Below are 16,872 nucleotides of genomic sequence, written 5' to 3'. Positions count from 1 at the left end.
AGATTCAGGCTAGAATCCTCAAAATTACAGGCAAGAGAGCTCCATTTCGTGGTCTCAACACATGTGACTCAGCAGAGCAAGACAATGCCCATTCAATCAAGGTAGACGGAGAGAAGCTGTTCCCACCAAATCAGGAGGTGGAAAGATACACGTGTTGCTCACAAACTGCCAACTGAATGCCCTCTCCCAGGCATAAAGGGAATAAAAGATGGCAACATTAGGGAACACACAACACGTCCACGTTCGTTCTCATTGCCTTGAGAAGGTACACTCAGCCTGGTAACCGCCCATGATCCCAGGGCTGGTAGGAAACATTCTGCCCAATCCGGAGTAACCTTTTATGTGCAGATATAATAGGTTGCAGGAGCCAATGGTCACTCTGCAACCCTGCAACATTGTAAAGTGATACATGTAGAGGTGGTCTCAGGAGGACCCACCAGATATGGCTTCCTAATAGTAGAATTAACCCTTATAGGATGCATATATTGTTCGCCTAAACTGACCAATGTGAATACCCGATAGGTTCCAGGGATGGAACTAGGTTTTTTGACATCACACCTGGATAAAACCAGGTGACACACGCTCAGAAGACAAGAGAGAACCATGGAGAACTCAAGTTTTTCTAGTGTGATCCCTGTCGTTTTATTGGCTAATAAAGACAATAAACTTTTCCCCATGGCTGAGTCTTCCGTTCATGCAGTGGGGAGTTTTTGATGGGCCCAAGTGACTCTTTGGTGGTAATTGGGGGTCTGCTTAAGGGCCCCTACTACTCCTTGACAGTCCAAGTGCATCTTCTAGTGGGGCTAGAATGCTACCAAGCAGAAGAACGGCTAGTTTGATTCTAGGGATTCTATGAATGCAATAGGCAAATACATTAAATAGCTATAGATTCTACATGTCTTCCACATAGTAAGAAGATTAACTAGGTAATCTAATAAGCATGATGGTAGGGGATACTTGCATGTAACCAATGTGCATTTCCACGACTAGCCTGAGCAGTTTTAGGTGCAAAGATGTTTCTAGCAAGTAAATTGTAGCATCATGTGTAGGCTGAAACCGTGTAGGAGTAATGCTTTGAGTGGAATAACATGTGTAAGTTAGATGCAGTGCCAGGCCACCCACATATTCTAGATCCAACCCTATGGCACGCCCGTTGCCGGCATTGTATAGGTCTCACCTATGACCAATGATATTTCCAATCCCCAAAAGAAGCAACCGTCTAAGTGTGTCATGATTTATAAAGGCAGTTTGCATAATCTAAGCGGGAGAAGACAATGGTGAGGATGGCAGAGATTCAGTGTGGGTAGGTGAGGTACAGGAAGATTCGCCTGAGGATGCGTAGGTGGAAAAAGCAGGTTCTGGATATGGAGTGGATGCGTTGGGTGAGGGATACATTCGAGTACAGCGTGCATCCAAGGTTTTTCACCAAAGTGGAAGTTGTCGGTGGAGGGCCTAGAGAGTGAGGCCAGGGGATAGGTTGGGGAAGGAGAGCAGTTTAACTGCATACCAGAATTTCTGTTTTATCAGGGTTGAGGAGGAGGTGGTTGGTCGTCATCCAGTGGTCAATATCAGAGAGGCATAATGAGAGATCAAGGCGGTTGGTGCCTTGCGATTTGGGGATTTTGAGGATTATCTGAGTGCCAGGTTGTGGAAGTGAATGAGGGCAGAAAGTGGGCTAAGATAGATATTGAAGAGGAGGGTAGATAGGGATGCTCCCTGCAGAACACCTTTTGGCACTGGGCAAGAGGTGGAAATAAAGGTGGAGGAGCATGGCTTGCGAGCGATTAGAGATGAAGGAGTAGACCGAAGAACAGAGTGACAGAGGACAAACATAGAAGAAAAAGATGAGTGGGGGACTGGAGGAGAGTATGAAGAAGGGAAAGAAAGGAAAGAACAACAGTACATCGGTGTGAGAGGTAAAGAACAAGGGAGACCTGGGTGACTGGAAGGCACCAATTAAGAAAATTCTGCATGTGGAACCCCAAATTAGAATCCACCTCTGAATTCGTGGTGTGAGTAAGAGATAAGGTGATTGCCTCTAGGCCCACACAACTAGCCAGCCATATTTTAGATAGTAGAGGCTACTGATCTCAAGTGACCACCTTGAGAAGTAGTGATGCCTGGGCTAGGGAGGGAAAGGCCAAGGGAGACGAGAGAGAGAGAGACGGACCTTAGTGCACCCCTACTGCAACCTTGTAATAAAAACTCTGCCTTCAAGTGTTGTGTTCTTCAGGCCATCTGTGGCATCTGTTTGCACCTTTAAATTGGCTTCTTAGATCCCTTCACCAGAGTAGGTTCTGAAAAACCTCAATCTGCATGTAAGGAGAAAGTTCAACTTGGCTACCCGCAGAAACAATATGCGCGGGGCACTGTTATAATAAAAGCGAACGCTGAGAACTTGGAAGATTGTACAGTGGGGGTTCACCACACATACAAATAAATATTGATGCAACAAAACAAGAGTTAGCACATCAAAATAGACATGCAAATATGTTATCGGCTTGCATGCAAAACCTATCCATTATGGACCCAACAGACAATGAGGAATGTAAAAAGATAAGAAAGAAATTAGTCGCCTCAGCATGGTAGGGGCTCATGGAACAGGATTCATAAGCGACTAGCCTTCATCTTGCAGCGCCACCATTTACCAAAGAAAGCATCCAAATCATACTAGAGAAGTATTTTCAAACTCTTTGGCCTCCTCCTAGGTCATTGTATTCTAGAACGTCGAAAAAGCGGAACAGGACAAAGGCCAGAGCAGTGGTCGCGACTGAGGCACGTGACATCGAACAGTTTTCACTGACAAGAAAGAAGCAAGAGATATGTCCATAGTTTCCAGCAACCGACATACAATTCCAGTCTAAATCATTAGAACAGAACACAAGAAAATAAATAGATTTTATTGATATAAGAACTACAAAGGTACTCCAATTAATTGTCCGTCAAGGGGTGGGAAGGTCGGGTCGGTCAGGTCTAGCCGTCCTTGAGTGGACCAGCAACAGGCCGTCTTTTCTGGATCCCAATGGAGGAAATACAAAAACAAAAATGACAAGAAAAAAATCCACTCATTGCTCTCAGGTCAGACTGGAGGTGCAAACATTTCTTTCACAAGAAATAACTGGAGCAGCAAAAATAAATCTGTGAAACAAAACAAAGGGTTCAGTGTTGGCACTAAAGGATTACAGAGCACTTCATAAGCTATGCCTCAAGGCGCTATAATAGCAGGTGTTACTACTACCCAACCCAACCATACTTGTTTTATCAGCTCCAAAGGATCACATTCGGACCCCGCCCACCAGTATTGAAACCTTTGGTATTGAAGCTGCACACAGTTCTCCGCTCATGAGATTGGTTCTCTTGCAATCGGAATGTGCGAGCAGCAGCACACAGACTTCTGCAGCAAACGGCTCTCTATGCTCAGAGAATAAACTCACCGTTGAGCTTCACAGGAGAAATGCTGCACCTGGAATCAGTCCACTTTCTTGTGGTGTGCTCGTTTCACCCGCTTTCCCAAGCTCGCCAAGTCCAGGTAGACGTTGCGCCCCAGGACAGCCGATGCACAGACCAGAGCGCCTGCCAGGGCACCAGTGAAGCCGCACAAGAAGACATCCTGACCTGAGCATGGGCAGAAAAGAAGTGGCAACACATGTAGGTTATCATTCTGTACTAAAAGGCTTAAAATGGTCGCTAGGTTACACACTTTATGGCAAGAACTTCAGAAAACAAGCAGCTTTGCGTGTTTAAACATTCTGACGAGCTAAGACTGCGAGGTGAACTGCGCAGCACAATAAGGATTGACACGTAGCTTCTGAATACCCGAATGACTGCTAGTCACGCCATTGTTTTCAGATTCAAGAGCTGCCGTGTCCAAAGAAGCAAGACTTGCAGGATACGTGCTTCTAGAGCAACCTGCGACCATAACAACTCTTTATGGGACTCTGGAGAGAGGGCTCGTAGTCGGCCATTAACATATGTGACAAAGGCCCATATAGCAGCAACCCTCTGTCGGCACAAGAGGGGCTCTGGTGGCAGGAAAACCCGCAAGGTAGGTGAAGTGCTATCCAGAGTTGGTAGATCGGTAAACTCCCCAGAGTCCTTCCACAGCCCCCAAGACCCAGCCAGACAGACAAGCTCATCCACACAACTCCAATATCAAACCATTGCTTTCAATGGAACCTCCACTGCTGAAGGCCAGTGAGGTAGCACATCCAGACAGGGTGGTTGGATCTGGAATCAATGTTTTCCCAGAACAGAATTCCCAAAAGCTTTAGGAGAGCTCCCTCCCCCACAACTCCAATCTCAGAGAGGACTCAATCATGGTTTTCAATGATACCTCCAGTCTCGGTTCTGGGGAACAAGGGGTGAGGTCAACCCATGATCAGGCTTAGGTGAAGAAAAACCACCAGAGATCCCCTCCCAGCATCACCCTTTCAGTCACCCAGGGAAGCAGATTGGAAAACCGTGCCACCCCATTCAGGATCAAGGCTTGCACGTGCATGTATTTATTCTTAACACCACACTGGACACATCCATTTTAAATTCCCAAGGAGATGAGAAATAAGCAGGCCTCAAAAATTCAAAATTCCTCAGGCTTAAGCAGGTGTATCTGCAAATAATGCAGCACAGCAAAGCAAAAAGGAAGGAAACCGCTTGTTCACTAAACATACATTAACGCACTTGGAAGTAAAAAAGATGGCAACCAGCCCTTTCCCCCCTCTGAATTCAGAACTGCAAAGCTTCACTCCAAATCATAACACTGCATGGAACTACATGACCACCCCAGCCTACCAGGGAGAAGACACCTGGTTCCAAGCAGTATAAAAGAGGCTTCGTTTCCTCAGTTTTGGAAAGAGTGCAGATGGGCCTTGCCAGGCTCGGACTGGCCTTTAGGGCAATAGGCCCATGGCCAAACCAAAAAACGCAAAATGCTGATGTGGGCCCGTTTTTCGGGTCAAAGTGGGCCACTTTTTGGCCCAATGTTGGCCAGTTTGATGAGTTACTTCACTATTTGGCTAAGAGTTTCGACCAGTGTTGCTGCATACATATTCTTTAAAATATACAATTTGCATCATATTTTATCAAAATACTCCCCCTTGGGTACTATTTAAACATTGTCACAAAAGGAGTAAATTCCCATTTGCACCTGTAGGCCACTTTTCCGTTGGTGCCCGAGACAATTTTATACCCCAGTCCGACACTATGCAGAGCAGGTGAAGGACCAGGAGATCGGACAAGACTCAGAAGCTTCAGGGACTGGGAGAGACTGCAGAGGCCAAGTAACCGTAACCCCTAAATGGTTAGAAGGGCACCACATCACAGGCAAAGAGAGAGCACTGGGAGATGGCCAGACATGGGGAGGGAAACAGTCCTTGGGGGACAGAGATGTGAAGAACCAGCCTTCTAGAGAGAAACTAGACAGAGTGTTGAGGGTGACAGCTCAGACCCTCACAAAGGCCAGTGAGCAAGGAGAAGGTGTTGCTGCAAGCCTACTGGGGGCTAAAGCCCGGTTTCTGGCTAGAGCAAAGGAGAGAATGTCTGCCTGTTATGGGCTCAAGCCATGACTGGGCAACCCTTGGTTGATGGATGATAATGTCAGCCTGCCAACAACCCTGGCAAACGGGGTGGGTGGGAGGCTGTATTGTTGCTAGCAAAAGAACAGTTATACCCTGATGGGGGACTGAAATCCTGCTGGTAAGCTATGCTCTAATGAGCGGGGACTAGGAAGTTCATGCTGGACACTAAGGAGCCTGGGAAGGAAACACACTTGCCTGGAAGGCCAATATTGGAACCAGAAACTAACCAGACTAGGCCTTTTCGCACCTTGCACTCGATTTGTTATTCTTCCATCCTGACATGGCCAGAGAAGGCTGGTTCCCTTTAACGTGCAGGTGCTCAACGCAACCTGAACTGGAGAATAGAATGGATTCTGAGATTCTGATGTGCAACCTTGGTGTCCTATCCTGAGGGAGCTTGCATTAGAGAAGGAAGACAAACAAGCCCCAGGTATCCCACAAAAAATTCTATCAATTAGCTTTATCCTAGACCCGCGAATCTATGGAATTACTGCAAATAGAAAATACAGAAGATACAAATGTTTTTTTCCTTGTAGCACATTTCAACGCAATGATATGTGGGTGTGACCCCTGCCACTCCCCCACACTCCCATGACATTATTACCCTAACCCACCCCTCCAAATAGCATTGTGTTGATATTCGCAATATAAAAGTTGAAATTTTTGTCCTCTGCATTTTCTGCTGAACAATAATGGGATGATACCCAGGGCCAACCTGTTTATTTCCCAGACGTTACCTTCCCTGGCGAGTATTCATCCAATCCAACCTGCTGTGTAGACAGTGTTAAAAATAGCTGGTGTCACACATTAGTACACCAACTTAGGAGTCAACCAGGAAGAGTGCCTCTTGATAAAGGCACCGTAACATAATATGGCATAAGTAACAGGCATGGAAGGCAGGGGCCTGTGGGCAAAGGTGGCTGGAAAGCTCACGCTGCATGCTCTACTTCCGGGTACACCATATCCTTCACGCACAAACACATGAAACCATCACAACAGGACAATCAATCTTCAAATGCTTTGCACATTTAGATTCATCTGATTGGCCAAAGCATTTGGGAACCAGTGTGAGATTCTGCTGCCCTTTCTAACCACCCCCTAGTGAGAAGGCTTTCAGTTCTCGTTACTGCAGCGTCCAATCCATTGGAAGAATCTGTGCTTTTATTGGAATCTCCCTTCTATGCCGAATCTCACTGAGGAAGAGTGGAAAGTATATGCGTTACAACCACAGGGGCAGCTGCCCCCCTGGCAATACAAGAGCTCATCCCATCCCTACAATATGAACATCTCAAGACCCTCTCGGGTCCTGGCACACAAACCTAAGTTGCATGAGAATGGAAGTCACACTAAGGCATCTTAAACTCCGGTGTGGAAACCTACATGCATATAGTATTTGGCAAATTCAAAGTCTCGCCGTTCCATGATTAGATGCTCTATACTAAGCATGGGCCAGGGCTTATTTTAGTGTGCCCCTGCCACCGATGCATGCACAGGGCGGCGTAAGGTGCCCGTTGGCAGGATTATTCACAGAATGGTGTGCTTAGGACAGTCAAAGATGGTGCCTTCGCCCCACCCTACTGTGGCTTGTCACATGGTAATGGTGGAGTCAGGTCACAGTGGCCGTGCAGACCAGTCCGGAGCACACGCAATGAACGATAGGCTGAGGTAACCTATTTGCAGCTTACTCTTCATTAACTTCAATGGGCCCCACCAGCACATGTGTCATGGATTTGGACTTCGGCTGGTTGGGGGAGGGAGTGTAGGGGTGAGGTCTTTTTAGCTTCACTGCCGTGCTGTACTAATTTCGTTTGGGGTGCACTGGGCAGTCCTTATGGGTACAGAGAGAGCGTCTTCCATTTCTTTTTACCTTTGTTGTAATGTAGCACAGCCCATCTAAGCGAAGAGCTACAAGGACACCATGTCCCCTTTTCTTTCTGGTAACTTTTGTTACTCTTTTTGATGTGCACTGAACTGGCTGGTGGCAGTGAACCCATTTCTGCTTTTTTCTGCGGTGCACTACTGTGCAACAGGGTTTTACTATGATAATGCCCGGTTGAGTAGTAGATAGTTAAAATGGCTGCTCTTTGTGGTACCAGGCCTTTTCTTTATGTGGTCTTATTTTTCTCCTGCTCTATCAGCTTGAAATGAACTTTTAAGGGGTCCGGCCATGGACTCCCGTGAAATGCTTTTATGTCCCTGAACCTGCAGGAAATGGGTCTTGAGATTTCATATTGGAGGGGTGGGAAGAGCACTTTTATGGGGAGTGGTCCCAATGCACATTGCATGTGGTGGACCTGGCGGTCGTCAATTCAACAGCATTTGCCTGTTTGTGTAGTGCAAATCGTTAACATTGGAAGGCGGTGGTTGCTTACAGCCTGTGTGTGGGGTATAAGAAGAGGCTCCAGAGCCACGCTTTGTCACCCACTGGGACCAAAAGCCCAAAGAATGAATACACCATGCAAGACTGGAGCTGTGGACTTGCATTGCCAAAGCCAACCACCGGGAACCTCTGGTCCATCTACTTGTGACAAGAGGATACACGTAACGTGCAACTTCCTACGTTAGATGGATGGGCTTAACTGAAATCCTGCAGAGCCATCCTCAGTTGACCTCAGAACGATCACTGGAATTCCCCAGGTTCTAACCATCCTCAAACAACACTGCTGATTGGACTACATCTTGCCTGGAAACCTGACACTCTGCAGATCAATTCGTTTTCGGGCTCGGACCTGGTCACCTGCTGCCTGCTACACTCCATCATGAAGAGGGGCCTATCTAGAGCCTCGGTTTACCCGCTCGGAAACCTGGAGCCTTCCTGACCCTGAACAGGTTCATCATGCCTGAAGTCTCCTGGGAACCCTCCAACCGCGTGGGAGCCAAAGGAGTAATCCTTCACAGTCATCAGTCCCTTGTAGCTGATGGATCACTGGAACCGTGTGTTCTGTGAGAGCCCAGAACCACTGATAGCCAAAGCCAAACCGAACACCGAAAATGACCACTGTACCCATCACCCGTGGACCTCCTGCAACCAGGTCAAAGGCATGAGTAGTTGTACCCAAAAGCCTCGGTTGTTTCCTTCCATTCAGAGTTGCGTGGCATATATCGCATAACACTATTGAAACCCACTGGTTCCCATAAGGATTTAACGGGCATATAGTCCTATCCCTAAAACTAACGTTACCAGACTATGGTCGAGTTCTGGTCTAGGATTCCTTACTGGGGCCCCCTCAGTACATAGGAATTGGGAGTTGCACCGGCCCTTTGCAGGAAACCTGTGTCACTAAGAATTTACCCATTTGCTTTGACCACATTTTCCTTTATGGGACTTTGCCTTCACCTCAATTCCAGATGCTTACCCCTGGAATTGATCCCACGTATACTCTGGTTACTGAACTGGTTGGGTAGGGAAGGACATCTAGATCTTTTTAGGTTTTACTGCATAATTATAAATTATATGGAATGGACTGGAACAATTTTGTCTTTTCCCAGCCATTTTAGTTTGAACAGGTTGCTTGTGCTCTGCTAAATTTCACAGTTTGTAAAGTTGACAGTAGCACCTTGTGGGGGTTGCCAACAGTGTATGTATGATATGTTAAGTTATTTATGATGCGCCTGTATACAAGTGTTTCTAGGCGCGACAAGACAAGGGTGGGAGAGGCAGAGGGAGGGCAAAACAATCTTACTAGGCCTTGTGTAATTCAGTGCATGCAAGTGCAAACAACGCAAAGTGCAGGGGGAGGGTGAAGGGGTAAGTGCCATGTGGGCAGCATTGCTCTGAGGACGAGCAACCAGGGAAACACGGCTCTGGGTAAGTGCAGGGTGGCAGGGGACTGTAGGGTTACAGTTACAGCCCCTAAGTGCGCGGTAGGTCTGTAGGCAGTGCAGAGGAGACTGGTTATGGAGGAGCCTGGTACCCAGTGAGAATCTGGGGGTAGCCAGGAAAGCAGCCAGTGCAGCGGAAAGGAGGGTCAGCAGGGGAGAGAAAGAGAGAGAGAAAGCTGAGGCGAAAAGGAAGGTATTGAGCCGCTTCCGGAACCTCAGGTGGTCCAGCTCAAGCATGAGGGGGCCAGGGAGGCCATTCCAGGGGGAGGCACCCGCAGAGGAGAGAGATCTACCCTCCACGCTCTGCTTAGTGAAGCGCCTGCTCCTCTGAGAGTTGAAGTTGGCTGAGCAAAGGGCTCGAGAAGGAAGGTGTTTTAGAAGAGAGAGTTAGCTGTAGTGCGGGCTATGGCCCCAGAAAGCCTTGTATAAAATGCAGAGGGTCTTGAACTTGATCCTTGCAGCCACCAGGAGCCAGTTCAGGGATTTCAGGGCTGGAGAGATACAGTCCCTGGGCTTGAGGCCATGGACAAGTCTCACAGTCCTGTTCTGGATTATTATTATTATTATTAATTTGTTATGCGCAACCAAAAGAGGGCCCGGAGGTATACGGGCGCAGATCATTTAGAAGAGATGAGTCAAGAGAACCTGAAAAGGAGACAACTACTTATATGAACAGATGGGTTTTGAGATTTTTTTTTTTATTCTTTAACCGAAGCACAGTTTTTTTATAGCCGAAGGTAGAGCGTTCCATGTAGTAGGGGCACTTGACCGAAAAGCGCCCTTTCTTACAAGTTCCAAATGTTGCACTTGGAGGTTGGCTTCAGGTGGATTGTCATGACAGGGGCAAGGCCGTCCAGAGTATAGATGTAGCAACTGGTTTTGCCGTGTCACTGATGGTGTTGACTTATAATAAATTGTGTTCCTTAATAAATGGTCTATTTTTATACATCTGTGTAGACATTCAGTTACTAGTCAACTTTATTTGAGGCTCTCTGTACTTGCCCCCAATCCCCTGATCTACTAAATCTAAGCCTGACTGCTCAGCCTACGCTACTTAGAGGGAGTATGGTCAGACTTCAGTGCGAAAAACCTTTGCAGGCCCATTAGGTTGCCTTCCCAGAACCCCACACCAGTGTTGGTTATGAAATCCCCCCTTCTCCCACCAAATATTGCTCCTGGGCAAGCCCAGGATGTTTGTTACCCAATACTGCATGATCCTTGCACCACTGTAGCTGATGCATACCCGTGAATGCGATGCCAGGGAACCCATGGAATAGTTGACAGCTGAAGTGTGGCCCCTGAAATCAAGGCAACATTTCCTATAACATTACTAAAAACGTGTACTTATGACCCCTGCCACTCAATTTAAATGTGGTGTCATTTCTACAGGCACATCATTTATTTATGTCTTTAACCTACTGTGATAGTGGCACACTATCTCATTCTGTATATGGCATGGCTTCTCTGATGTGGCACAAATGTTTGTCTACTGTTCATCCAATGTTTTCTATTTGGGGCACATTTTATCTGATGGGGAAAATACATAATTTCTGCAGATAAATGCTGATGTGTACTCAGGCAGTTCTGGCATCCAGAATCTTGGGAACAAAATGTGTGTTTACATATATAGCACTTCATGTTGGGTTCATCTCGTATCCAATCACTGTGATGGCAGGTGATATCACTCAATTTCATAAATGAAAGTATTTCAGCAGTCGAGCGGAAGGAGGTGAGCACCCCATTTATTTGAATTTATAAGACAAGCAGATGAGTGTCTTTTTGGATCATATCATGAGTGAGAAATTAATCTAAATGTATTTATTGTTCATTTCTTAGGCGCTTATACAACAAGTAAATGTGTTTCAAAGTGCCCACATGGCAACAGGGAGGGAACATAGGATTGAAAAAACAATGTGTACACAAGAGTTAAAAGAGGCAAACTTACTATGCCCTGTGAATATTCAGAACATGCAAGTGCAGAGAAAGAAGGGGGAAGAGGGAGTCAGGGTAAGTGCTGGAGTGTCTGTGCTCATGGGTGAGCAGTGGAAGTGCAAAGGAGTGTAGAGCTGAAATAAGTGAAGGCCTACAATGGCCTAGGCCAGTGGGTGCTGAGGCAAGTGCTGTGTGTGAGCAGAAGCTGAGTTGATTGGGTGTGCAAAGCAGGACCCCGAGGACACATAAGGGCCCTGGTCACCAATCACAGCGACTGTGAGGTTAGCAGATGAGGGAAGAATGGAAAGAGGAAGTGATATGATATGAATGACATTTATAGCTCACCTATACACAAGTGTTTCAAGGCGCGACGAGGCAAGGGAGGGGGAACAGAGGGAAGACAGACAACGATCTTACTAGGCCAGGTGTCATTCAGATCGTGCAGGAGATTACCGAATTTGAGGAGATCCGGCTCAAGATGAATAGGAAGGGGGAGGGTGTTTCACAGGAGGGAACCAGCAGAAGCAAGAGATCGGCCTCTGGCCCTCTGTTTAGCGAAACGCTTCAGACACAGAGAGTTGGTTCCGGAGAAGCGTAGAGATCTGGAGGGAGAATATTTAGCAATAGCAAGTTGCAGGTAGCATGGTCCCCGGCCCCAGACAGCCTTGTGGATGATGCAGAGGGACATGAATTTCATCCGTGCAGCACCCGGGAGCCAGTGGAGAGTTTTTAGGGCAGGAGAGATGCGGTCCCTGGACTTGAGGCCAATGATAAGTCTTACTGCCCTATTCTGGATTAACTGGAATGGTCGAAGAGAGGAAGAGGGTAGCTTCTAGAGAAGGCTGTTGCAGTAGTCAAGCCTAGCAATAACCAGAGCTCTGGTTACATTGAGCTTCTGGGGGAAAGTGAGAAAAGGGAGAATATGTTTTAGAAGGAAGAGTTGAAAGTTGGACTTCTTGACAGTGTCCAGGATGTGAGGGAGGAAGGATGGAGAGGAATCAAAGACAACTCCAAGGTTTCTGGCTTCAAAAGAAGAAGAAGAGGAAGAGCCTATAGAGGATGGCCAGAGTGGGGGGACAAAGGAGGGAGCAGGAGTCCCAATAGGACGGATCTCAGTTTGAAGAGTTGAGGGTCATCTCCATAGCATGGAAAATTCGAGGAGTAGGAGGAAATGAAGCGTGCCAGCGGAGCAAGGTAAAAGTTAAGGAGCCAGGGGGAGAGGTCGGAGCCCTGGTGGACACCAGAGGTGGAGAAGGAGGTAGGCGAGGAGATGGTTCCCAGAATAACCTGGGACAGTCGATCAGATAGGAAAGGGGTCAGCCAGTCCAGTGCCTGCCCCGAGATACCCAGGGCAACGTGGGGTTGTTTTGCGGATAGAGCGGTTGACCGTGTCAAAGGCAGAGAAGAGATTAAGTACAATGAGGACAGCTGGACAGTTGGAGTCCAGGGATGCGAGCAGTTCTTCACGGGTGTTCAGAAGAGCACTTCCCGTGCCTCTGGATGCTCGGAATCCAGATTGATGGTCGTGGAGACTGCCAACAAGTTCAGTGTATGAGGTAAGTTGGGGGTAGGCCAGCTTCTCCAGGATTTTCCCCAAAGAAGGGAGTGATATAGATAGGGTGGTAGTTAGCTGTACATGTAGGATCTGCTGAAGGTTTTTTCAGGAGGGGGCGCAGAAGGGGGTGCTTGAGGGAGCTGGGGAAGGATCCAGTAGCAAAAGAATGGTTGCATAAATCATCAATAGTGGGCGCAAGAGAGCCAATGTTGTCCTTGATGGTTCTGGAGGAGCAAGGGGAGACCTGTTTAGAGGATACTTTCATAGAGTGGACAACTCTTGTAACATCAGGTGTGACAGGGAAGAGGGAGGAGAGAGAGGAGGAAGGAGATTGAGAGGCCAAAGGAGGCAGGGGGTTGGGAGAGGGGGTTGGAGGAGTGGGAAGCAATGGTGCTCAGGTTGTCCAGAGTTTCCGTGGTGAAGTGCATGGCCAGTGTGTTGCAGAGGGCCTGGAAAGGAAGAGGGGAGGAGGACACAGCAGAAGGGTTGGCTAGTTCTTTGCTGATTTTAAAGAGTTCAGCCGTGCTGTTGGAAGTACCCCATAACCGAGCCTGGATGTGGGCCCTTTTCTTGGCGCAGATGGAAAGTCTGTATTGCCTCTGGAGCGGGCGGCAAGCCAGTTTGCCAGAGGGTGTGCCTGAGGTTTGCCACTTCCTTTTCATAGCTCTGCACTTGCGTTTCAGGGTTGCAAGTTTGAAGTCGTACCAGGTATTACGCTTAGAGGCAGGTCTCAGGCGGATCCTCATGACTGGGGCAAGGATATCCAGAGTGTTAGGAATGGCCAGGAGGAGTTTGCTGAGAGCAGAGACAGTGGTAGAGTTAGGGGTGAGGGGGAGGGGAGCGCGAGAGTGAAGGTGGATGCGAAGGTAGCAGCTGACACTTGTTTCACCGGACGGATGTTCGTGAGCAAGGTTGGTAGGGCTGGTCGAGGTGCAGTCAGAGGGCTGAGGGGACCCAGGTGAGAAGAGAGGAGCGAGTGGTCGGACCAAAAGTGTGGTGTGACCAGAGAGGGGGAGAGAGAGACAGGTCAGAGTGTATGATGGAATCCAGAGTGTGTCCAGCCGAGTGGGTTGGGCCACAGGGGAGAATGGAGAGAGATAGAAAAGTGCAAAGGTCAAGGAAGAGAGTGGACGCTGTGCCAGGGGAGTCCAATTGGATGTTGAAGTTGCCCAGTAGGAGAAGATTGGAAGTGGTTGAGCGGAGAGAGGAACAGAAATCAGCCAATTCAGAGACAAATAGGGTGTTAATGCCGGGCGGCCTGTAAACAGTGGCAATGGTCAGGGAGGAGGGAGAGATGCCCAACTATCAGACCCGGCCGGACTCTTAAAGGAAGAGTAGTGATGGGTGGGTATGAGGGAAGAAGGGACCCACTTCACGAAGATTAAGGCAACCCGTCCACCAGCACGGTGGGGTCGTGGCTTGGAAACGATCTTCAAGCAATCAGGAAGAAAGGAGTCATAAGCAGTGACCGAGCTGGCATTGAACCAAATCTCTGTAAGTGTGAGAATGTCGAGATCGGTGTCTTCAAGGAGGCAGATGTCGGCTGAGTGTTTGTTGGCTGAACAGGCATTAAGAGCAGCCAGGTAAAGGAGGTCTCTGCCTTTGAAGGTTTTCTAGGGAGGCGTACAGGGACGTGGTACACCGATTGGAAAGGGAGGAGAGGGGAGAGGCAGGTGAAGGAAGGAAGTTGATGAGGGACGGCAGGCGCCGGTCAAAGAGAAGGAGGTTGGGTTGAGGACCTTGAACCAAGATAGTGCCAGTGTGGTAGACATTAATGATGCAGCGTGATAAGAAGACTGCCAAGCGGACTTCCCACTTTGCGCCACCAATACTGGGAGAGTATGTGAAAGGAGGGGGAGCATTCAGATGAGGAGTCCATGGATCTGGGGAGGGGACAGAGAAAAGGATATTGGTGAAGACCTGTCTGGAAGTTGCGCTGACATAGGTGTCTGCGATGGGTAGGCCAGGGTTTGCACTGAGGATGTCTTTTTTGTGCTTTCTCCTTCAAGACTTTGTGAGAGAGGGAGAATAGGTGGTAGTGTAGCAGTTAGAGAAGATAGTTGAGATGGTGAATGCCATCAGGGTGGCAAAGGATAGATGAATGAAAGAGGGGTGGTTGCACTGCACGGTCCTGGCTCAAACTCACCAGGTGGCCTAGTAATTAACAGGAGGGGCACAAAACTACAACGCAAAATGAGAGTGCAAGATTCGATTTTCAAAGGGAACACATAATGCAGTGCAAAAAGAGGTGCAAAGATGTAAAAGCACACAGCTAAATTCGATTTTCAAGAGGAACACAGAATGCACTGCAAAATAGAGGTGCAAACATGTAAAAGCACACAGAGATAAATCTGACTTTCAAGAGGAACACAGAATGCAGTGAGAGAACAGTAGAAAAGGTGAGGCAGAAAAGGCAGAGAGGGTAGATGAGATGGGCACAGTTATGGTTCGGGGTGATTAATGGAGGAGGCAATTGAAAAGTTCAGCCATCACTCACTTAGTAGAACAGAGAGAGAGCAAAGAGATGTTAGGCCCAAGTTCATGAGAGAGCAGGTTGCAACAGGGGCAGTCTCATAGTTTGTAGAGGGGGTAGAAGGTGGAGCTGGGTGGGGGAAGGCTTAGACGCCTACCGGCGTGGAGTCGAGTAGAATAAAATGCAGTGGGCCAAAGCGACCTGGTTGCTAGGCTACCCCTGGAGGCAATCCAGTGCAGATGAAGGGGGCGACCATCTTGACAGAAGCCATTCTTGCCCAGCGCTGCCTCGCGGATACAGTGATTCATATCAGATTTCATATCTGGCTCACTTATATTGGTTCACTGAAAAATCTAGGCCAGGTGGTTTTATTCACATACAATCAGAATATTAAAATTCAAAAGGTGCTGTATATCAAAACGTTAACCTTGTCGTATGTTCTTTAAGTACTTTCCTTAGGGTTTGGTCTCAGCTCATTGTGCACATGCATGGGGCAATAGCAGGCCTCAAACACACAATTCATTTGTATACAGGAAGATAAACTTTAAATCTATTAACATTTTCTGATGATGCTGTTTCTTTCTTCCTTACTTTAGTTTCCCTGTATGTGCCTGTGGGTCTTCATATGTATTGTTTGTACTAGGAAAAACAATCTTTCGTACTCAGTCATGGAAAACTCTGATTTTATAAAGGTTGCATGAATCAACATAAAATGAGGTATGAAAAATATAACATCAATCGGTAATCAGCCGGTCATACAGGGAAAAAAACAACACAAAGGTATACAAGTTGGAGAATACAATTGTTTGTGTGAAGAGAAAAGTTTGAGTCCTTTACTGTCAATACCTAAAAAGACAGTACTGTGTGGGGAAAAACAAGTGAACATTTGTGACAAAGAACAATACAATAAGTAACAAAATTGCTTCTTTTGGGGGCAGCGATAATACACTGTGGTTTAAAAAAATGCGTCTACACCAGGGTGTTTCAGCCATCTATGTGGGCTTGTTAAGCCTCATCTTTTGCACGGCCTTCTTCAGGACAAGGTGCTGTATGGCAAAGATGTTCGTGCTGTAGGGTGTAAGGGAGAGTATAATCAGGGGAGTGCTAGAGTTAGCATTGCTTCATGCTGAATTTATCATGAGCTGCGTCATGTGAGTTATACAAAGCATAGCTTCCCGATGGATGATTATGGCCACAGGCACTCTGGTAGGGGTCCAATCTCATCTGTGGAGGTCCCCCTGGGATTCTGTTATTAAAATAAACATTGGAGGAGTTACATTTTAATTAATTATGTCTCCTTATACTGAATCGTTGTCAGTAGGCACCAGCCCAGAGCTGTGTGCAAATTTTGGTACGCCAAAAAACAATATTTTAATGGCCTTCTCCTGTCCTGGGAAGATCCCTTCCCCAGGATTCAAAGTCAACTCCAAATGTTCAATCAGAGAAAAGAAAGGTTTTGAACCAGTTCTTGAAAGTTCAAAGTCAAAGCAAAAGCTCAAACAAAAATCCACTGGTAA

General features: G+C 47.3%; 1 protein-coding gene across 3 annotated transcripts in view; it reads right to left on the bottom strand.

The window, feature by feature from the left end:
- Window positions 1–2,879: 2,879 nt before the first annotated feature.
- The window catches only part of LOC138492013 (all-trans-retinol 13,14-reductase-like), a 183,687-nt gene continuing 169,694 nt past the window's right edge, over window positions 2,880–16,872 (bottom strand). For 2 of the 3 annotated variants that reach the window (XM_069618933.1, XM_069618931.1), the window contains exons 11-12: window positions 3,435–3,615; window positions 2,880–3,138 (exon numbers count right to left, since the gene is read on the bottom strand). In XM_069618933.1, coding sequence (XP_069475034.1) covers window positions 3,470–3,615 — 146 coding nt within the window. In that variant the 3' untranslated portion in view covers window positions 2,880–3,138; window positions 3,435–3,469. The remainder of the gene's footprint in view (window positions 3,139–3,434; window positions 3,616–16,872) is intronic. The other variant, XM_069618932.1, reaches the window with a different exon arrangement.

Source organism: Ambystoma mexicanum, chromosome 10, assembly GCF_040938575.1.
Source record: "Ambystoma mexicanum isolate Mex_15411 chromosome 10, UKY_AmexF1_1, whole genome shotgun sequence".
In the NCBI taxonomy this organism is placed as follows: domain Eukaryota; kingdom Metazoa; phylum Chordata; class Amphibia; order Caudata; family Ambystomatidae; genus Ambystoma; species Ambystoma mexicanum.
The sequence above is the reverse complement of the archived record's forward strand: the minus strand, read 5'-3'. Positions and strand labels throughout refer to the sequence as shown.